This window comes from Chiloscyllium punctatum, chromosome 22 (assembly GCF_047496795.1).
Source record: "Chiloscyllium punctatum isolate Juve2018m chromosome 22, sChiPun1.3, whole genome shotgun sequence".
In the NCBI taxonomy this organism is placed as follows: Eukaryota; Metazoa; Chordata; class Chondrichthyes; order Orectolobiformes; family Hemiscylliidae; genus Chiloscyllium; species Chiloscyllium punctatum.
Window position 1 is genome coordinate 90,813,209 of NC_092760.1, and position 22,985 is coordinate 90,836,193.

The window sequence follows — 22,985 nt, forward strand, 5'->3', positions numbered from 1 at the left end:
CACTTATTTGCAACACTATGGGGTGAGATCTCTAGCAGAGCTTCAGCACATGTATGACCAACATTACCCAAGGGTTGAAATACAGAAGGGAAGAGCAAGTCATGTTTCTGTTATGTGAAGTGATTACAGTACAGGACTGTATTCCATTTAGAACAGGCTGCACAAATTGAGCAGAATTACACAGAACTAAAAGAATGAAATTCTGGAGCTTGATTGCAAGATGATCAGAGGATTAGATACGGTGGACAGCGAGAGCCTTGGATGGTGATTGCTAGCACGAGGGGACATAGCTTTAAATTGAGGGGTGATAGATATAGGACAGACGTCAGAGGTAGTTTCTTTGCAGAGAGAGTAGTCAGGGTGTGGACCACCCTGTCTCCAATAGTAGTAGACTCACCAACATTAAGGGCATTTAAATGGTCATTGGACAAACATATGGATAAAAATGGATTCGTACAGGATAGATGATGGGCTTCAGATTGGTTCCACAGGGTCAGCACAACATCAAGGGCCAAAGAGCCTGTACTGTGCTGTTATGTTCTATGTTCTAATCATAGAATTGGCTAGCATTCCTTTGAGGACAGAAAGTCAAAGGGTGATCCAATTGAGATGCTTAAAATGACTAAAGGACTTGGGAGGGTAGGTGGAATGGAACATTGTCCATGGGGGTTTTTGGGGGTGGGGGAGGGGGTGGGGGAGGGGGAGGGGGAGGGGGAGGGGGCTGACACATTGAAGTAGTGTGACCTAACATTAGATCTCAGCCATTCCAGAGTGATATTATCAAGTATTTTTCTCCCCCACACAGACAGCAATGTGAATCTGTCTGCTCTATCATGTTGTTAATCCTGGGATCAAATAAACTTTTCATAGAAAATAGGAGCAGGAGTAGGCCATTTAACCCTTCGAGCCTGCCCCACACCATTCAATATGAGCACAGCTCATCATCCAGCTTAATAACCTGCTCCCACTTCTCTCCAATATTCTTTGATCCCAGGACCCCAACTGTCAGATCCAACTCCCCTTGAAATCACAGAGTGTTTTGGCCTTGACTGCTTTCTTTCAGAGTGAATTCAGGCACAGGTTCATCATTCGCTGGGCAGTGATATATCTCCTCATCTCAATCCTAATTGGTTTATCACGTATCTTTAGACTGTGATTGCTGTTCCTGGACTGTCCATTCATCAGGAACATGAACTAGACTGCTGATTATCCCTCACAGGTTCTAGAAGGATTTTGTTAAACATTGCCATTCAGTACTACGTGTCCAAAGATGGATAGTTTGAGTGAACCGTGATCCAGTGTAACAGGAGAACCAGCAGCAGTGCTGAATAGCTGCTTCCTGTTCCTGTGAACATGACAGTGCTAATTCTGGTTGGGTGTTCAAGAACAGATAGAACTGCAGTCACTTAAAAACGAATAAAAATCTGTTTAAAAATGACTTTGCTGCTGTACTGGTAGACTGTGCTTGTACTGCACACAAAACAAAATGTTTGGCTGTACCTAGGTACTTGTGACAGTAATAAATCAAGAGATAGAGCAAACTTAACTGATTTTTAAGACAAGTTGGTTTACAATTGTTGTTTTGACACTGAAGCAGCTACACTCTTTGGCACCATTACTAAAAAGTTCATTCTACACCTTTAACACTTGCTGTATCATTTGCAAGTGTTTTAGCAGGCATAGCTGCTGTATGTTTCAGGTGGAAAAATAATACACATCAACATCAAGAAACTAACTCTTAAAAAATATGTAAAAATTAAAATCAAGTAATGAGGATAAATACAAAACTGTCCAACAATATTCACAAGTTCATGATTAGAAATCCCACTTTTTCAAGTATTACAGATCTGTACAGAAGATTCACGTATGTTCGGGTGCAAAAACGTTGCAAGAATAAACCACTAGATTCAATCGGTGGACAGGAAACTGAAGCACCAAGCGCTCAGGGAGCAATGTTGTTAGGTCAATTTCATTATCGCTAAAATGCCAGTAATAAGACCAGCCGAAAAGACTGCCAACGTCTGATAGGTCGATGTTCCAATGTAAGAATAGATAGTCTCCTAAAAGAGATAAAAAGACACAGTAAAACCAGTAATTAATAGGACTTACCAAACCAGAACTTGATGCCAAAGCAATCAGAATAAATATTGCAGAAAATGAATGAGTTTTGTGAAAGATCACATTAAAGAAAATGGTTTATTGTCAGAATGAAAGCAACATCAGAAGAACAGAAAACCTGCCATTATTAACGGATATATTCAGAATCTCTCCCTGTAAACTGTACACACAAACTCCCTGGGTTCAATCATTGCTTAGGTATTCCGTTATAAAAGTGATCAAATTTTTTTCCGAGAGGGTCTCTGTGTTGTCTCTCTCCTCTCTCTAATTATAAATCTATCTAGCCTCACAGCCCAAGATGTCCGCCTGTCCCTTCAACTCTGTTCAGAATTCCAACTTCCAGGGTATAATGTTTAAACTGACGAGAAAGCATTCAGGTCCTAACTCCAAATTTTACACTAGTTTTGATGGGAAAATCTGATCTACTTAAAGTTACTTCATTTCTAAGGAATACCTTTCATGAATGAAGCTATAGCATTAAGTGAGGAATAGTATCATTAACACAGTGTCCCTGTTGTAATTTTGGAAACATGACAGCCAGTTTGCAGATAGCAAGTTCCCTCAAAGGAGTATTGATCAGACAATCTGTATTTGTGATAATGTTGGGCATAACTATTAGCCTGGTCACCAGGTGAACATCCAGGGCCATGAGATCTCTTACAGGCATCAGTTTAATGGCTAGGCAGCATTTATTGCCCATCCCTAATAACCCAGAGGGCAGTTAAGAGTCAGCCATGTTGTTGTGGGTCTGGAATCAAGTCAGCCAGACCAGGTAAGGATGGTAGTTTCCGTCCCTAAAGGGCATTAGTGAGCCAGATGGGTTTTTCCAACAGTGGACAAGGGATTCACTGTCATCGTTGGACTCAATTCCAGATTTTTACTGAATTCAAATTACACCATCTGCCATGGCAGGATTTGAACCTGGGTCCCAAGAACATTATCTGAGTCTCTGGATTAACAGTTCAGCGATAATACCACTCAGCCCATTAACTCCTCATAGACATTTCAAGGGTGCCCACATCTCATGGATGAACTGTTTTTTTAAAACACTTTTTGAAAAAAAACAAAAAAATTCAAAAAAGATTACTCCCCCAACAACACAGCAGGGGAGTGTAAGTCTTGGCTGTGATTTTCACTGAGGTAATTGGGAGGGGGAGGTATGGAACAGGGACAACTAAATTCCATTAGAAAATCAAAAATCTCAGGCTCAGTAATATTGGCCAGGAAACTATCATCGATTTTTGCAAAAGCCTAATTAATTAATATCCTTTACCCAAGCACATAGATGATGCCAGACTCAAATATATCCTGACAGCGTGAAATCAGGCCATTCAGCCCATCGAGTCCACACCAACCCTCCAAAGAACATCCCACCCAGACCCAGCCCATTCCTATAAACCCACATTTCCCATGGCTAATCCACCTAATCGCCACATCCTTGCACACTATGGGCAATTCAGCATGGCCAATCCACTAACCTGCACATCTTTGGACTCTGGAAAGAAACCAGAGCACCTGCAAAAAACCCACACAAACATAGAGAGAACGTGCAAACTCCATGCAGACAATCAGTCGAGGATGGAATTGAACCCGGAATCCTCGAGATGTGAGGCAGCAGTGCTAACCAGTAAGCCACCATGCCACCCAAAACTAATGTGATTTGACTCTTAACTACTCTCAAATAGCCTAGCACTACACTTAGAGAAAGGGCAATTAGGGAGAGGCAACTAATTCTGACCTTACCAGTGACATCCGCATCCCATGAATGAAGAGGAGATAAAAGTTAACTCACCCATCCACCCTGTTGTTCAATCCATGGAATTACACGGGTTCGAATCAAATCCAAAGACCAATTAATGATAGGTTGAATCATTGCCCTCAATTTTTTCAATGCCTGAGAAAAGAAAGGCAGTTACTCTTAAACAACAACAGAAGGAAAACCCCATTCACCCAATTTCCTTCTTCCCTCTCCTCTCCTGAAGCTGGAGAAATTTGTGCCAATACAGTAATGCAGCTCCCTTATGATACACAAACACAACTGCAATTGCTTTCAGGCTAACCACGGGCGATTTTCCAGGTTCAGGACAAGATTAAAATACACCATCCTTTAAGACCTTTCTCTCTGTCGGGACCAGATACCAAATACTTGGTTATTAAAACTGCACCAAGGTATAAACGCCATTGTGATGATGGCTCCAATAAGATTACATAACAGAACTTCCAACTGAACAGGCACCTAAAAATTGTAAAAAGAGCAGTGTCGAATGAAGGTTCTTCAGATGACTTTGCCACATATTGAGGCAAGGGGTTAATATTTATTCCTCCAGTGGACTTTGTAGTGTGTAGAAAATTAGCAATGATCTGATCAACAGCTAATTTACACAACTGAATTATTGGAACAGCAGTCTATGGGTTACCACAGGTCCTTTCTGGGCTATCATTCAGCAGGATGGGATGGGGGTAAGGAAACAAATAAGTTATTTAGGGAGAGGCTATGGCCTAGTGGCTTTACCACTGGCCTGTGAACCCAGAGACCCAGATAATGTTCTGGGGACCTGGTTTCAAATCTGGCCACAGCAGAAGATGGAATGCGAATTCAATAAAAATCTGGAATTGAGTCTAACGATGACCATATGTCGATTGCCAGAAAAACCCATCAGGTTCACTCATGTCTTTTAGGGAAAGAAACTGCCATCCTTACCTGATCTGGCCTATATATGACTCTACAACCACAGTAGTGTGGTTTGACTGCCCTCTGGGCAATTAGGGATGGGCAGTAAATGCTGGTCTAACCAGTGACACCCTCATCCCATGAGTATCTTATTTAAATTTCCTCAGCTCAATGCCACTCATAGTTGTTTCTACTCATGAGGCAGATACTTTATTTTTCAAAAAAGAAATCAATTTAGATTCTTTATTTTCAGAATTACTTAAATAATAATTGAAGGAATGAACAGCATTATGTTTTATTTGCATACAGTATTGTAAAACACTGACCATACATTGTGGGGGGGGATGAAACAGGAAATGTAATGTGAGAGTGAACCTGATTGTCACCTACAGAATGTCCAATCCATCACACACTAATGCAGCTTACCTTAGATACAAGTCTGCCAGCAAAATACAGGAAGGTTACAATTCGCCCCCAGTTCAAACCATCAGAAACTAAAATCCCTTCAGCCACTTTGCACAGAACTTCTCGGATATTGTCAAGAGGTACCGTTTCAATCAGACTGTTATCAGAAAGAAGTACAGAGAGGATTAGTCATCTGCAATTCAAAACATGCTAACATTTTTCATAAAAATAAACGGTAATTGTAAAATAGTATTTAGGATACACACAAAATCTAACATCAGAAGGTGATAGCAGTCCTAGCTTGCTACATTGAACTAAGATTTGCCAGCACTTGGCCCATATCCCTTTAAACTCTTCCTATGCATATATCTATCCAGTATAATGAGAAGGGAGGGTGCCATACGTGAATGCTCAGTGTATACAAAACAAGATGGCGTGGTGAGTCAAACTTTCAGGGTCACAGGTTCCAAGGCAGCATTAGCTACTGTGGGCTCAGACTGAGCCCTGTACTTCTGAACTACCTGGCTCCACTCTCATAGACAGACACCCTCTTATATACAACCCAGTCTCCAACCTTAGTGAGATGTCAATACAATTTTCAGAACTTAAAATGGAGTCACAGAAGGAAAAGATTTGTGAAGAACTTGTGTAGAATGTGACATATTATAAATGACAGATCCTGGCCAACAGAAAACAGACAAAACTTGTAAGCAATTCCCACCTCAGGCGACTCTCTGTGTGGAGTTTGCACATTCTCCCTATGTCTGTGTGGGTTTCCTCCGAATGCTCGTTTCCTCCCACAATCCAAAAATGTGCAGTTTAGGTGAATTGGCCTTGCTAAATTGCCTGTAGTGTTAGGTGAAAGGGTAACTGTAGGGGAATGGGTCTGGGTGGGTTGCGCTTCGGCAGGTCAGTGTAGACTTATTGGGCTGAAGGGCCTGCTTCCACACTAAGTAAGTAAAAGTAATTTAATTATTTGCAAGAGGTAATGAGTGATGAGTCACATGATTACTCTTGGGGTGAAAGGACCAAAGGAATGGATGCTGAATTTACTGACAGTACAAAGCTGGTGAAGAAAGAAGGACATGAAGGTGGTTACTGAAGGACACAGAATGGGCGGAGATCTGGAAAATGAAGTGTGATGTGGGAAAATATAGAATTATCCATTTGACAGGAAGAGGAAAAAAGCACGTTTAAAGAGTGAGACATTGCAAAGCTCCGAGCTGCAAGGACATCCTGCCATTTTAGTGTGTGAATTACAAAGAGGAAGAAATTGGAAAGCTAATAATAATGTTAATGTTTGTTTAAGGGGAATCAAAATCACAAAGTTATGCTTCAGTCACATGGGGCAGTAGTGAAACCTGACCTGGAATACTGTGCATTGCTTTAAGGAAGGAAGGAAGGATGTAAATACACTGAAGAAATTCAAACTAATACCTGGAATGAGTGGGTTATCTGAAGAGGAAAGGTTGACAGGCTAAACTCATACACACTGACCTTTAAAAAGCTAAGAGGTGATTTGATTGAAATACACAAGTTCTTGAGAGGTCTTTGCAAAATTCAAGTGATGATGATTTTGTGTCTTGTGGAGAATCTAGAACTACAATTCTTTTTTTTAAAGTAAGGAGTCACTTTTCGACAGAGATCAGGATAAATATTTCTCAGAGGTGACACTTTTTTGGAACTCCACTTCACAAAGCAATGCAAGCACAAGCAGAGGGACATCCGATTCCTGTCAAGCTCTGTGTCTGTGTTTGTTTGCGTATGTGTGTGCATATGTACGTGCACATCTGTATGTGCATCTGAGTGCATGTCTGTGTGTGCACACGCATGTTTGAGGGGTGCAGGCATGCCAGTGTATGAGAATGTGTGAGTGCATGTGAATAATCAGACCAGCCATGATCCTCCTGAACGGTGGAGCAGGTTCAAGGGACCAGGCAGCTCACTCTTGCTCCTGAGTTTTTTAATGTTTGTACATACCACAGTATGACAATAGCTAAATCATTGACGATACAGTCAGACAGAGAAATCCAACTATATTGCCCAATTACATACTGTTGTAATTCCATATTTCTGTTCAGCTCATCTCCAATTTTCTTCAAACTCTTGCATATCTCCTTGACGTTAGGGTCATCAATCTCTCTTCTAGTGCCACCAAGATCCTCAGGACTGAGTTGGCATTGCGGATCTTCTTCGAGGATCGTCTCCAGGACAAACCTACATCATAATTCAAAAAGAAAATTAGACACTTTTTGAAAAGAAAATCACACTTTTCCAACAGTGTATTTGCATCCATCCACATACACACCCACTGGAGTTCTTAAAGAAACAGTGCAAAATCCTAACCAACTGCATTCACAATTTGGAATGGCATCGTCAGTCAATACTTTATCAAACGGGACAAAAACCAGCTTTTGAAATGACTGTGGCAATAGCATATGAGCTGCAGATGATACAAAGTTGCCAGCAAATTCTTAAAAAATATAGACATTCAGAACTATCCATTGAGTGCACAATTCTACATTGAAGGACAGGATAACACAATAATGCCGTGGAATCTTCAGTCAACCTGACTCCACATTTCCAACTGAACCAAAAGGAGGATCCAAAACTCAGCAGATGTGCCTGTCATGACCCTACTGTATCGGGAGGGTTTTCACAATTCAAACTAGATAAGGTGGACCACACAGCTGCAAATCCTCAGCACAATTGGGATCATTTCAACACCAGCTCTCGTTTGGAAAGGACCTTAAATTTTCTGAAAAGCCACTTGGAGGAAGTGGTTCCTTTTTCCGATTTGAAAAGCATCTAGGGGTTGTCTGCAGACAGATTCCTGAGGCTGTGGTGAATTTATGAGCACGGTCTGGACAGGCACTGACCTTCCTGGAGACTAACAGCATCAGGGATACTGGGACAGTGCAGGCAAGTGCTGTGAGCTGGAAAATCAGCCACTATTTCATTGAATGGTGGAGCAGGTTCAAGGGGTAGAATGGCCTACTCCTGTTCCCATGCAGACCAGGCTTGGAAACACAGTAACAGCCTTATAACAGGTAAAAAGAGTAAAACTGCTACAGTTTTCAAAGTTCATCTAAGGAGCAACAACCTGGTGTGAATATTCCCATTTTCAAGGTGCGCACTTCAGCTTTAACGACAAATTTAAGCTGTAAGTTTGCTCGCTGAGCTGGCAGGTTTGTTCTCAGACGTTTCACCGCCATGCTAGGTAACATCATCAGTGAGCCTCTAGTGAAACACTGGTGTTATGTCTCACTTTCTGTTTGTGCGTTTTGGTCTCAAAGGTGGGTGATATAATTTCCAGTTGTTTTTTCTCAGAGGTTGGTAAATGGGGTCCAAATCAATGTGTTTATTGATGGAGTTCTGGTTTGAATGTTAGGCCTCTAGGAATTCCTGTGCATGTCTCTGTTTAGCCTGTCCTAGGATGCATGTGTTGTCCCAGTCAAAGTGGTGTCCTCCCTCATCTGTACGTGAGGATACTAGTGAGAGAGGGTCATGTCATTTGGTGGCAATGTGGTGTTCATGTATCCTGGTGGCTAGTTTCCTGCCTATCTGTCCAATGTAGTGTTTGTTACAGTTCTTGGATAGTATCTTGTAAATGACATTCGTTTTGCTGTTTGTTGGGATAGGGTCCTTTAGGTTTATCAGCTGTTTCAGTATGTTGGTAGGTTTGTGGACTACCATGATGCCTAGTGGTCAGAGTAGTCTGGTAGCCATCTTAGAGATGTTTTTGATGTTTGGTAATGTGGCTAGGGTTTCTGGGGTGTTGTGTTGACTTGCTGGGGTCTGTCGTTTAAGAATCGGTGGCGGGGTTGAGAGAGGGCGGGGGCGCGGGCGGGGTCGAGAGAGGGAGAGGGGCGGGGACAGGGACGAGGGGCGGGGGGCGAGGGCCAGAGAGCGAGAGCGGGCGAGCGAGGGCCAGAGAGCGCACGTGACAGCGAGAGCGAGAGCGAGCGCGCGGGGTGGGGTGGGAGGGGGGGGGGAGGGGGGGGAAAGAGTGCGCGCGGGGTGGGGGGTGGGGGGGGGGAAAATAGTGCGCGCAGGGGGGGAGGGAGGAGGGAGAGCGCACGCGGGGTTGGGGGGGGGAAGAGCGCGCGGAGAGGGGGATAGCGCACGCGCTGGGGGAGAGAGCGCGAGAGAGAGGGAGAGCGCAAGGTAGGGAGAGAAAAAAATTGACAGTGAGTTTGAAATAACCTAAATTAAATGAGATAAGTGTACAAATAAATAAACTGCTCTTTTTAATCTTTGAGAGGTTGCTGCTGATTTAATTAATTATATCAGACATGTCCAAGGGTAGAATAAGACCACTCTCTCACTGAACAAACTATCTGTCTCACAGATAGTAACACAGTCCTTCCAGTCTGTCCATGATAACTGATGCTCATATTGTTTCCTCGGTTATACTGACCGTAGTTCAAGCATTCTGCATATCTGTAAAACATTGAGGTGTCCTGAGATTATGAAAATGAAGCAAGATTTCGTTGCAGGTCAGTTGTCCAACTGTCGCTGAAAATAAAAACAAATCTCCATTGGATAGTTGAGAATAGCAAAGAGATTTGCAGCTCGAATGTAGGGACTGCCTCTCTAAAGAGAGGACTTCAGTCTATAACATGATCGAGTGGAATATGGGAAGAAGCAATTTACTAACAAAGGTAAAATCTTTATAATCCCGGGGAGCATACGGCTGCTCCCTCATTAGAGAGAGGGATGATTGATGGACTGAGGGTCATCATGTCCCAGGCAAGGGGAGACATTGAGAAGACAGAAACTTCATGTCAACTTAGCTGATGCAGGAATTGAACCCATGCTCACATACAGCCAGCTGAGCCAACTGACCCCAAGTTGTTAACTGCAATAGCGTCTTCTCAACTGGCATAACAAAGACACTCAGAACATTTAATGTAACGTTTAAGGCAGTCACCAACCTCCGCACGAGAGCTTCAGATTGCCTGTCCAGACTCCTGTTCACTGAATCTGAAAAATAACACACAAAATTTAATTATAAGCATAACAGTTAGTTAATTAGATTGTCAACTTGATTTAACACAAGAAAATTGAATGGGCAACAAAAGGATGAAAACAGACGATTTTCAGTGGAAGCATCAAGGGGCAAGGTGGAGAAAGGCTGTTGAACTGAAGATGATCATCACAAGACCATAACATACAGGAGCAGAATTAGGCTATTCAGCCCATTGAGTCTGCTCTGCTGTTTGATCAAGGTTGACATGTTTCTCATCACATTCTCCTACTTTTTCTTCATAATTTTTATTAATGACTTGGAAGAGGGAGTCGAAGGGTAGGTCAGTAAATTTGCAGACGATACGAAGATTGGTGGAGTTGTGGATAGTGAGGAGGGCTGTTGTCGGCTGCAAAGGGACTTAGATATGATGCAGAGCTGGGCTGAGGAGTGGCAGATGGAGTTCAACCCTGTCAAGTGTGAGGTTGTCCATTTTGGAAGGACAAATAAGAATGCGGAATACAGGGTTAACGGTAGGGTTCTTAGTAAGGTGGAGGAGCAGAGGGATCTTGGGGTCTATGTTCATAGCTCTTTGAAAGTTGCCACTCAGGTGGATAGATCTTGTAAGAAGGCCTATGGTGTATTAGCGTTCATTAGCAGAGGGATTGAATTCAAGAGTCGTGAGGTGATGTTGCAGCTGTACAGGACCTTGGTAAGGCCACATTTGGAGTACTGTGCGCAGTTCTGGTCGCCTCACTTTAGGAAAGATGTGGAAGCTTTGGAGAGGGTGCAGAGAAGATTTACTAGGATATTGCCTGGAACGTAGAATAGGTCATACGAGGATAGGATGAGAGTGCAAGGCCTTTTCTCATTGGAACGGTGAAGGATGAGGGATGACTTGATAGAGGTTTATAAGGTGATCAGAGGAATAGATAGAGTAGACAGTCAGAAACTTTTTCCCCAAATACAACAGAGTGTTACAAGGCGACATAAATTTAAGGTGAAGGGTGGAAGGTATAGGGGGGGGGGGGGGGGGGGGGGGGATGTCAGGGGTAGGTTCTTTACCCAGAGAGTGGTGGGGGCATGGAATGCACTGCCTGTGGGAGTGACAGAGTCAGAATCATTGGCAACCTTTAAGCGGCAATTGGATAGGTACATGGATAGGTGCTTAAGCTAGGACAAATGTTTGGCACAACATCGTGGGCCGAAGGGCCTGTTCTGTGCTGTATTGTTCTATGTTCTATGTTCTAACTCTCAATCTCCTTACTAATTAAGAACCCATCTCTGGCTTAAATACATTCAATGACTTGGCCTCCACAGCCCTCTGCAGTAATGATTCCACAGAGTCACCACAATCTGGATGAAGAAATTCCTCATCTCAGTTCTAAAGGGTCAGCCCTTCATTCTGAGGCTGTGCCCTCAGCTATGAGTCTCTCCTACTTCCAGAAACATCTTCAAATCTCAATAATCTAGATTTCCTCCCTCATCCTTCTAAACACCAAGTTCAGACCCACAGTCCTCAATTATTCCTCATACCTTTGTGTTGTTTTTAATTAATTCCCGGGATAAAGCTAGTGTTTATTTCCTATCCCTAATTTACCTGCAGGACAGTTAATAACCAACTACATTGCTGTGGATCTGGAATCATATGTAGACCAGACCAGATAAGGATGGCAGGAAGGAAAGGACACTACTGAACCAGATGGGTTTTTCCAACCATCAATAATGGATTCACTAGGCACTGAACATTAGCTGGGTCTCTGCATTAACAGTCCAGCGATTTTACCACTCCGCCCATCACCTCCCCTTCATCCCCAGAATCACTCTTATGAATCTTCTCTGGAACCTCCAGGGCTAGAACATTCTTCCTTTAGATACAGGGCCCAAAACTGTTCACAATATTCCAAATGAGTCTGACCACAGCCTTTTTCTTTTAATATTCATTTATGAGATGTGGCCACTACTAGTTAGGCCAGAATTCATAACCCATTCCTAATTGCATGGGGTCTTGCACAGCCCCAGCAGTACATCTCTGTTCTTTTATTCTAACCCTCTCATAATGAATGCCAACATTGCATTTGCCTTCCTAGTTGCTAACTGAACCTGCTTGTTAAGCTGAAAACAATCCTGAACTAGGATTCAGGTTTCTAAAGTCTTTGCCCACTTAGAAAATTGTTTGCCCTTCTATTTTTCTTACCAAGTGCATACCCTCTCACTTTCTAATACTGTATTCCACCTGTCACTTCTTTGCCAACTCTCTTAGCCTGTCCAAGTCCTTCTGCAGCCTTCCTATTTCCTGATCACTATCTGTCCCTCCACCTCTCTTTGAAATATCTCCAAATGTAGCAACAACGCCCTCAGTTCCTTTGTGCAGATAGTTAGTGTAGAATGTGAACGGCTGCAGCCCCAAACAGACCCCTGTGGAACTCCACTAGTCACTGGCTGCCATCATGAAAAAGACACATTCATCATCACTCTCTGCCTTCTGCCAGTCAGCCAATCCTTTATCCATATCAATCCCTTTCACATAACACCAAGGATTCTTATTTAAGCAGCCTCCTGTGTGGCACCTTTTCAAAGGCCTCCTGGAAATCCAATCAGATCATGTCCACTGACTCTCCTTTGTCTAACTTGCTTGTTACTTCCTCAAAGAATTCTCACAGATTTGACAGGCATGACCTTCCCTTGACAAAGCTGTGCTGACTCAGCCCTGTGTTACCATGCAACTTCAAGCAATCTGTAATCTTCTCCTTAGTAATAGGCTCTCAAATCTTTCCAATGACCAAGATCAGGCTAACCAGCCTGTAGTTTCCTTTCTTCTACCTCCCTCTCTTCCTAAACAGTGAGGTGTTAGGTTAGCCATTTTCCAGTCCCCTGGAACCCTCCCTGACTCCAGCGAATCTCCAAAAGGGTTACACCTGAAACACTGACTTCTCCACCTCCTGATGCTGCTCAGCTTGCCTCCTGCCTGTCTACAATATCCTCAGCTATCTCCTTCTGAACCCGAGGGTGTCGTCCATCTGGTACAGGTGATTTCACCACTTTCAGCTTCCCCAGCACCTACTGCTTAATGATGGCCACTACCCTCACCTCCGACTCCTGACTCTCAATGTTCTGATATGCCACTGGTGTCTTTCACTGTGAAAACCGATGTAAAGTACCTGTTCAGTTCCTCCTCTATTTCTTTGCTCCCACTACTTTTCCAGCCTCCTCCAGTGGCCCAGTGTCCATTCTTGCTTCTCTCTTACCCTTTATATAATCTAGAGGAAAAAAAAACTATTGCAATCTTCCTTTAAAGCCAGGCTGCCCTTATATTTCATGTTCTCCCCACCCTTATTGCTTTTTTAGTTATCCTCTGCTGTTTTTTAAAGGCTCCCCAGTCTTCTGGCTTCCCACTAATCTTCGCCATATTGTGTGCTTTTTGTTTTTCATTCTTGACTTCCCTCATGAGCCATGGTTGTCTCATCCTCTCCTCAGTATGTTTCTTCTTCCTTGGAATGAATATCTGCTGTGGTTCCTGAAGTATCCCCAAAGATTCCTGCCATTGATGCTCCACTGTTTTCCCTGCTATATTGCCCTTCCAATCAACTCTAGCCAACTCCCTCCCTCATGTCTTTGCAATTACCTTTACTCAATTACAGTAAAGTTACATCTGATAGCAGCTTCTCCCTCTCCAACTGCAGGGTGAATTCTGTCACATTAAGGTCACTGACCCCTCAGAGTTCCTTCACCTTCAGCTTCCTAATCAGGTCTAACATGTGACACCTGACACGCTATTACACAGGAACCCTGATTAACCGAATTTCGGATTATCCGCACAAGATCGCAGAGTGCCGACGCTTGGCTAATTATGTTATCCAGCATTTGATTCACCAAACAAAATACTCCCCGTCCGTGTCCTTTGGATAATCTAGGTTCCTCTGTATTGAGTTGTCCTTTGCCCTAGTGCAATCTACCACAAGCTGCTCCTAAACAAAATACTTTTTCGTATACATTCCAGAAATTTCTTTTCTTGAGATCAGCTACCAATCGGATTTTTCCAGTCCACCTGTATATTGAACTCCCCATGATTACTGTAAAAGAACTTTTTTTTTTACATGCCTTTTCCACCTCCCGATTTATTTTCTTGTTCACACCCTGACCACAGCTGGACGTAACTCCTATCAGGGTCTTTTTCCCTTTGTGGTTCCTCAACTCTACCCACACAGATTCTACGCCTTCTGACTCTATCCTTTCTTGTTGTTAATTTCATTTCGTTTCTTACTAACAAGGCAATCATGCCCCCTCTGCTCGACCTTTCAACAGAACACATATCCTTGGACATTTATTTCTTAGCCCTGGTCTCCTTGCAGCCATATCTGTGATACCCACAACATTGTATCTGTCAATTTCGATCCATGCTACAAGCTCTTGAGCTTGTTTTATATACTGTCTGCATTTAAGTACAACACTTTCAGTCCTACATTGACTGTCCCCTTCTCAAGGTTGTCCCCTTATAGAGTCATAGATTTATAGAGATGGACTGAAGAGTCTGTTCCCGCGTTGTCTAACTCGTTCATGCCAACCAGATATCCTAAACTAATCTAATACCATTTGCAAGGACTCGGCCCATATCTCTCCAAACCCTTCCTATTCATATACCCATCCAGATGCCTTTTAAATGTTGCAATTGCATTGGCCTCCAGCACTTCCTCTGGCAGCTCATTCTATACACACACCACCCTCTGAGGAAAATGTTGCCCCTTAGGTCCCTATCAAGTTTAGGGTGAAAAGGAAAAAACTTATGCCCTCTAGTTCTGGACTCCCCCAGCCAGGGGAAATCACCTTGTCTATGTACCTTATTCACATCCCTCATGATTTTATAAAGATTTGCTGTGCCTGAAGTTAGATTCCTGACCCTTTCCATACTCTCTGCTCCATTACTTGTTCCAGAAACTTTAACAACGTCTGCTAAGCTCACTCCCTTTAACAAGTTTGACGGTATTAGACAAGAGCTTTCAAAAGCTGTTTGGAGGCAGATATTCGCAGGTAAAGCGACGGCTGGAAAATGGGAAGCCTTCAGAAATGAGATAACAAGAATCCAGAGAAAGTATATTCCTGTCAGGGTGAAAGGGAAGGCTGGTAACTACAGGGAATGCTGGATGACAAGAGAAATTGAGGGTTTGGTTAAGAAAAAGAAGGAAGCATATGTCAGGTATAGACAGGATAGATCGAGTGAATCCTTAGAAGAGTATAAAGGCAGTAGGAGTATACTTAAGAGAGAAATCAGGAGGGCAAAAAGGGGACATGAGATAGCTTTGGCAAATAGAATTAAGGAGAATCCAAAGGGTTTTTACAAATATATTAAGGACAAAAGGGTAACTAGGGAGAGAATAGGGCCCCTCAAACATCAGCAAGGCGGCCTTTGTGTGGAGCCACAGAAAATGGGGGAGATACTAAACAAATACTTTGCATCAGTATTTACTGTGGAAAAGGATATGGAAGATATAGACTGTAGGGAAATAGATGGTGACATCTTGCAAAATATCCAGATTACAGAGGAGGAAGTGCTGGATGTCTTGAAACAGGTAAAGGTGGTTAAATCCCCAGGATCTGATCAGGTGTACCCGAGAACTCTGTGGGAAGCTAGAGAAGGGATTGCTGGGCCTCTTGCTGAGATATTTATATCATCGATAGTCACAGGTGAGGTGCCGGAAGACTGGAGGTTGGCTAACGTGGTGCCACTGTTTAAGAAGGGCGGTAAGGACAATCCAGGGAACTATAGACCAGTGAGCCTGACCTCGGTGGTGGGCAAGTTGTTGGAGGGAATCCTGAGGGACAGGATGTACATGTATTTGGAAAGGCAAGGACTGATTAGGGATAGTCAACATGGCTTTGTGCATGGGAAATCATGTCTCACAAACTTGACTGAGTTTTTTTGAAGAAGTAACAAAGAAGATTGATGAGGGCAGAGCAGTAGATGCAATCTATATGGACTTCAGCAAGGCATTCAACAAGGTTCCCCATGGGAGACTGATTAGCAAGGTTAGATCTCATGGAATACAGGGAGAAGTAGCCATTTGGATACAGAACTGGCTCAAAGGTAGAAGAGGGTGGTGGTGGAAGGTTGTTTTTCAGACTGGAGGCCTGTGACCAGTGGAGTGCCACAAGGATCGGTGATGGGCCCTCTACTTTTTGTCATTTATATAAATGATTTGGATGCGAGCATAAGAGGTACAGTTAGTAAGTTTGCAGATGACACCAAAATTGGAGGTGTAGTGGACAGCGAAGAGGGTTACCTCAGATTACAACAGGATCTGGACCAGATGGGCCAATGGGCTGAGAAGTGGCAGATGGAGTTACATTCAGATAAATATGAGGTGCTGCATTTTGGGAAAGCAAATCTTAGTAGGACTTATACACTTAATGGTAAGGTCCTAGGGAGTGTTGCTGAACAAAGAGACCTTGAAGTGCAGGTTCATAGCTCCTTGAAAGTGGAGTCGCAGGTAGATAGGATAGTGAAGGCGGCGTTTGGAATGCTTTCCTTTATTGGTCAGAGTATTGAGTACAGGAGTTGGGAGGTCATGTTGCGGCTGTACAGGACATTGGTTAGGCCACTGTTGGAATATTGCGTGCAATTCTGGTCTCCTTCCTATCAGATTGATGTTGTGAAACCTGAAAGGGTTCAGAAAAGATTTACAAGGATGTTGCCAGGGTTGGAGGACTTGAGCTACAGGGAGAGGCTGATTAGGCTGGGGCTGTTTTCCCTGGAGCGTCGGAGGCTGAGGGGTGACCTTTTAGAGGTTTACAAAATTATGAGGGGCATGGATAGGATAAATAGGCAAAGTCTTTTCCCTGGGATTGGGGAGTCCAGAACTAGAGGGGATAGGTTTAGGGTGAGAGGGGAAAGATATAAAAAGAGACCTAAGGGGCAACTTTTTCACACAGAGGGTGGTACGTGTATGGAATGAGCTGCCAGAGGATGTGGTGGAGGCTGGTACAATTGCGACATTTAAGAGGCATTTGGATGGGTATATGAATAGGAAGGGTTTGGAGGGATATGGGCCAGGACTAGACTGGGTTGGGATATCTGGTCGGCGTGGACAGGTTGGACCGAAGGGTCTGTTTCCATGCTGTACATCTCTATGACTCTAAGTTTAATGTCCTTGTGGTCTAAACTTACACCATCAGTTTATCCCCCTTGTTCAGAGTGCTTTGTGTAAAGCTCTAATATTGAGTTTCCCTACACTTTTATGGCTCCTTGGCGTGATGTGACATTCACACATTCTGTCCCTTCATTTTGTTTTCTGATAACAATCAACCCCAGCAATCCCTTGCAATTGAACCCACCAGCTCTCCCACTATTCAGTTTCAAGCGCTATCCATAGCCCTAGTTATGGGATACTCCAGGATTCTAATCCCAGTAATTATTCAGGTGGAGTCCATCCTATTGGAACAGCTCCCTCCTTCCCCAGTCCTGGTGCCAATGTCCCACAAATTTGAACCCATTTCACCCACACCAATCTTTAACACTGTTAGCCCTGTGCCAATCAGCTCATGCCACAGACAGCAATCCAGAAATTATTTACCTTTTTGGTTCTGTTTTTTTGCAATTTTAAATGTTTACCCACAGGAATGTGACATATGTTTGAAATAGAGCATTGTAGAAAGATACCAAAGGGTGGGGCGGGGGGAGCGGGGGGGGGGGGGGGTGCTGTAATGGGTCTTAAAGACAGAACACTCTGTCATCTTTATAAAAAAAGCAAATACATCACCAGTTGTGCTTATCATGTGATCAGATGCCATGTGTTCTCAGAAATACCTCCAGCCAACATGACCCAGCACCCCACCTCACAAAGAAATGCACGTTCCAGGGCTGAGAGAAATCTGGTGGGGTTTCTGTTGTTTTGTATTGTGGCATTTACTTTAGCAACTTGTTTCTACGTAAAAGCTGCTACATAAATTCAGCTAAGATATTTCACACAAACAAAATTCAGACAAAAATGGATACCAAGCTACAGGAGGTGATATTCACAGTGTGACCAGAAGATTGATCAAAGGGTTAAATTTCAAAAGACATGCTGAAAGGAAGACAGAGATGGAAAGGCAAAGATGGTTAGAGACACTGAATTACGCATGTATAACTAGACATGGGAAGCTGGCAGTGTAGTGTTAACATCATGAGACTAGTAATCCAGAGACCAGGCTAGAGATCTAGAGACATGGGTCCAAATCTCACCATGGCATCTGGGGATTTAAACTCAATTAATAAATCTGAATTATAAAGTTAACCTCAGCAATGGTACCTCATGATGAATGCCACTGATCATTGTAAAAACCTGACTGGCTCACTGAGGAAATCTGCCAGTCTTACCTGGTCCAGCCTACATGTGCCACCAGACCCACAGCAATGTGATTGACTTTTAACTGCCCTCTGAAATTTCCCAGAAAACTATTCAGTTCAAGGGGAGTTGGAATGCTGGCCAAATGCTAATTGTACAGTGATGCCAAAAACCCACAAAGAAAGGCAGAAGGTCCATCCATTCCCATTGGTAATGGAAGGATGGGGAGGGATACACTGAAAGGCACAATCCAAGGAATGGCAAGTTCTGAGGTGTACGGGGGGGGGGGGGGGGTAGGGGGGGGTAGGGGGCTGGAGGTGGTTACGGACAGGAGGATGGAAAACTGAAATTTGAAACTTTCAGTAGCTGGAATTTACTTGATGTCAAGTGAGCAAAAGGAGAATGGACAAGCAGAGTGTGGCTCTACACATGCAGCAGACATCGAAATGAGGTGAAGTTAACAACAGGAAGCAAACTGGTCGGGAAAACGAACCAATACTGTACTTGGGTCGGAATGGGACAGGGCAGCTGCAGGTGGCATTGACACCACATACATCTTCCTCTGCCCACCTTCCTTCTCCAGATGAGTCAGTGATTTGAAGGTTTATTTTTTGAATCCTGGTTGGTTGAGAGTCATTTGGAGCAAGCAATGGGAAGTACCTTCTAACAGCTTTACAGCAATAACTGGCAGGACTTGGTACAAACCAGCTGCCCTGATCCAGCAAGATGGCAGCAGCCTTTATGAAGGCGACAATGAGGAACAGTCCTCTTCATTCCCATATCTGGAAGTATTATCACACACCTTTCCCACCACCAAATCATTCTGTCATTTCTGGTTTATCTATTAACCATCATCAGCAAAGACCTGTTCAGCCAATTCAACATTTAGATGTAAAGCCCATTATAGACAATCAACCATCGCGCGTGTGTGTGTGTGTGTGTGTGTGTGTGTGGCACATCCCACAGAATCAGCAACAAGTGATTTAAAACAGGGATCCCTTCAAGTCAGAGTCATACAACACAGAAACAACTAACTATAACATCCCACCCCTTCCTATAATGCTCAATGCAATCCATTCTCCCCTTTGGTCCATGCTAACAATAAGGTGGTCCTGCCTGCCAGCTCCTGGCCTATAATCCTTCCAAACCTTTCCTAATCATGTATTATCAAAGTTTCTTTTAAACAATGTACCTGCACTCACCACTTCCTCTGGCAGTCCATTCCACACACAAACCGCACTAAAAAAAATTTCCCCTTTAGACCTTTTTAAAATATTTCTCCTCTCACCTTAAAAATGTCCTCTAGTCTTGAAATCCCTCACCCTAGGGAAAAGACCTTTGCTATTCACCTTATTTATACACTCATGATTTTAAAATCTTGTATAAGGTCACCCCTCAACCTCCTGCACTCCAGTGAATAAAGTCCCAGGCAACATGCAGGTAACGCACAGCAGTTCAGGCAGCATCCAAGGAGCTTCGAAATCGACGTTTTGGGCAAAAGCTCTTGGATGCTGGCTGAACCGCTGTGCTCTTCCAGCACCACTAATCCAGAATCTAGATTCCAGCATCTGCAGTCATTGTTTTTAACAACATGCTGGTAAATCTTTTCTGAGCTCTCCCCAGCTTGTGATGAGTATCTCAATGTTGTTAAGAGAATGGATTGCGTTGAGCATTATAGGAAGGGGTGGGATGTTATAGTTAGTTGAGATATTGACAGGGAGTTGGTCCCACCAGCAAATCAAAAACACAAGACTGAAAACTCAAGGCACTGCGTCAGTTGTCACGGAAACCAGGTAAAGGGCAGTTCATGGGACACAAAGCCACTGAAGTAGTTCGAGTTTACAGCACCTTACTTTCTAATGGAGCAGTTGCATTGATTGTCTGCAAGTTCCACATAACAGGGCTGTGAGCTAAGAGGTAGAGAAATGTTTCCAAATCAGTCCATGTTGGGGCTATATTCATCAGCTTGTCACCATAAGCAGTAGACACAGTGGGTGGGGACTCGGGCTAGGGGTTGGCCAAACTGAACTATCCGAGGGCAGGAAAAAAGCATTCTGAGCGAGTCCTGACTGGGCCCAACTTGCAGAGTCATTGCTGATGGTGACACCCAGTTCCTCTCTCAATACAACTTGATTGCACTCAATTTCATTTCCAAAAATACTTTGGCCCTCTCTCCCCAGCAGTAATCCCGCCCCACCCCAGCTATTTTAAACCTTACAGTACAGAGAAAGCAGCCATTTGGCCCATCTGCTCTTCTCTCGCCTCTATTCACTGCTTCCTGGTCTCTCCGATGGACTATTACACAGCTGGTGTCTTAGACAAGTACTGTACTCCCCTGGGTGCAAACCCTCGCCACTCCGAGGCAGAACCCAACTGGTTCATGGGGGTATCTGTGTGGAGGGGCCAGGCCCTGCCAGAAAGGATGGGAGATTGGTGGAAACAGTCACTTTAGAAAAAAAGGGGTCATGGATGGGGAGAACATTGTGGGGGGGAGCTAGCCGAGAGACTTTGGGGAGGGCGAATGGCCTCCTTCGCTACTGCGGGGTGGGATAAAACAGGACGTGTTTGTATGGGAGCCGGTTAAAGGGGACAGCTAAGAGCAGAGGAGGAAGGGACGGTCTGGGGGAGTGTGAAAAGCACTTACCAGAAGCAGCGGCTCCGTTATCAGCTTCCTCCCTGCGCCTGGAGCTCGCCATGTGTCAGAGCGTCCACCTCACCCCAGACACACAGACAGAGACAGGAGACCCCCCCCAGACACACAGACAGAGACAGGAGACCCCCCCACCCACAGGCACAGAGAGGCGAGTGCTGGTACACAGCCTTCCTCCGGGCTCTCTCTCTCTCTCAAGTCCAAACTTCACTCCAACTTTCTCTCTCTCTCGACAAGTTTTCCTCCACTCTGCTCCCCATTGGCTCCTAACCCCAGGGAGGTCGAGGCTAACGAGATCTCGGCCTTTCCCATTGGTTAAGGGGAATGTCAATCATAAGGCATTCATGGGGGGGGGCGTGTTGGGAGAGGGAACAGGTTTGGATTGTGGGGGAGGGGGGGGGAATGCGAGGTTTGAGTGTCGACTTTAGGGGATTTCCTGTGTCTCATCCTCTGTCTGTACACACACGAGAGGGATCCAGTAACATGTTACTGAGACAAAGGAATGTGCACAGGGAGAGGTCAGGATCAGGCAATGACGGCTGATGAGGAAGTGAAAGAGGGTGGAGATCTTTTCAGGTCCAAACATTTTCGTTTTCCATGTACCTGGGTAAGACAGCTGGAACTAGACGGGTGTTTTAAACATCACCAGCTTCACAATGTTAAAAATCACAAGGAACGTTGCTCCGAAAGCTACTGCTTCCAATTAAACCTGTTGGACTATAACCTGGTGTTGTGTGATTTTTTAACTTTGTCCACCCCAGTCCAACACCGACATCTCCGAATCACAGTTTCACAATAAGTTGATTTCATTCACCAAGTTTTTGTAACTAGGAAGCTTCCAAATGCCCTGGGTATTCTGTTACAGCCCAAGACAATAGTGAGACTTGGAATGAAAGAGGAAACTTGCCCCAAACTGTTTTCCGACCACGCAACCAGCCGGAAAATATTGGCATCGCGCCAAGGAAATAATTCAAGGGCTGGGTTTTAAGGTGTGGTACGTGCCGGAAAGTTAGAGGCGCAAAACTGAGAGATTCCCCACGCACAACGGAAGGTGGAGAAGAGGGAGGGAGTCACATACAAAGGTCAAGGTTGGAATAACATAGAACGAGGAAGTGAAAAGGGTGGCGATGTTTCAAATCTAAACATTCTCATTTTCCACTTCCCTAGGTAAGACAGTTATAACAGGGAAAGAACTCCTCTGTGCAATTGCAGGGAGTTAGTGATTAGATTAGATTCTCTACAGTATAGAAACAGGCCCTTCGGCCCAACAGGTCCACGCTGCCCCTCCGAAGAGTAACCCACCCAGACCCATTCCCCTACCCTATATTTACTCCTGACTAATGCACCTAACACTACGGGCAATTTAGCATGGCCAATTCACCTAACCTGCACATCTTTGGACTGTGAGGAGAAAGTGAGGACTGCAGATGCTGGAGATCAGAGCTGAAAAATGTGGTGCTGGAAAAGCGCAGCAGGTCAGGCAGCATCCAAGGAACAGGAGAATTGACGTTTCGGGCATAAGCCATTCGGCCATTCCTGAAGAAGGGCTTATGCCCAAAACGTCGATTCTCCTGCTCCTTGGATGCTGCCTGACCTGCTGCGCTTTTCCATCAACACATTTTTCATCTTTGGATTATGGAAGGAAACCAGAGCACCCGGAGGAAACCCACACATACACCCGGAGAATATACAAACTCCACAGACAGTCACCCAAGGCTGGGATTGAACCCAGGACCCTGGCGCTGTGAGGCAGCAGTAGAGATAGGGAGACGTTTTCTGGATCCTATCCCCAAAGCCAGGAATGGAGTCAAAAACTCTAAGCCAATTGGCATGTGATTTGGACATTATTCC

At 44.2% G+C, this 22,985-nt stretch overlaps 1 protein-coding gene across 1 annotated transcript; it reads right to left on the bottom strand.

Moving 5' to 3' along the window:
* Positions 1 to 1,547: 1,547 nt before the first annotated feature.
* Positions 1,548 to 21,381, bottom strand: LOC140493849 (apoptosis regulator BAX). The gene is made up of 6 exons (XM_072592817.1): positions 21,129 to 21,381; positions 10,132 to 10,180; positions 7,250 to 7,411; positions 5,216 to 5,351; positions 3,911 to 4,012; positions 1,548 to 2,060 (listed from the first exon to the last, which is right to left on the bottom strand). Exons 1-6 carry the CDS (start codon positions 21,178 to 21,180, stop codon positions 1,959 to 1,961), a joined length of 603 nt encoding a protein of 200 aa, XP_072448918.1. The 5' UTR covers positions 21,181 to 21,381; the 3' UTR covers positions 1,548 to 1,958.
* Between the last annotated feature and the right edge of the window lie 1,604 nt (positions 21,382 to 22,985).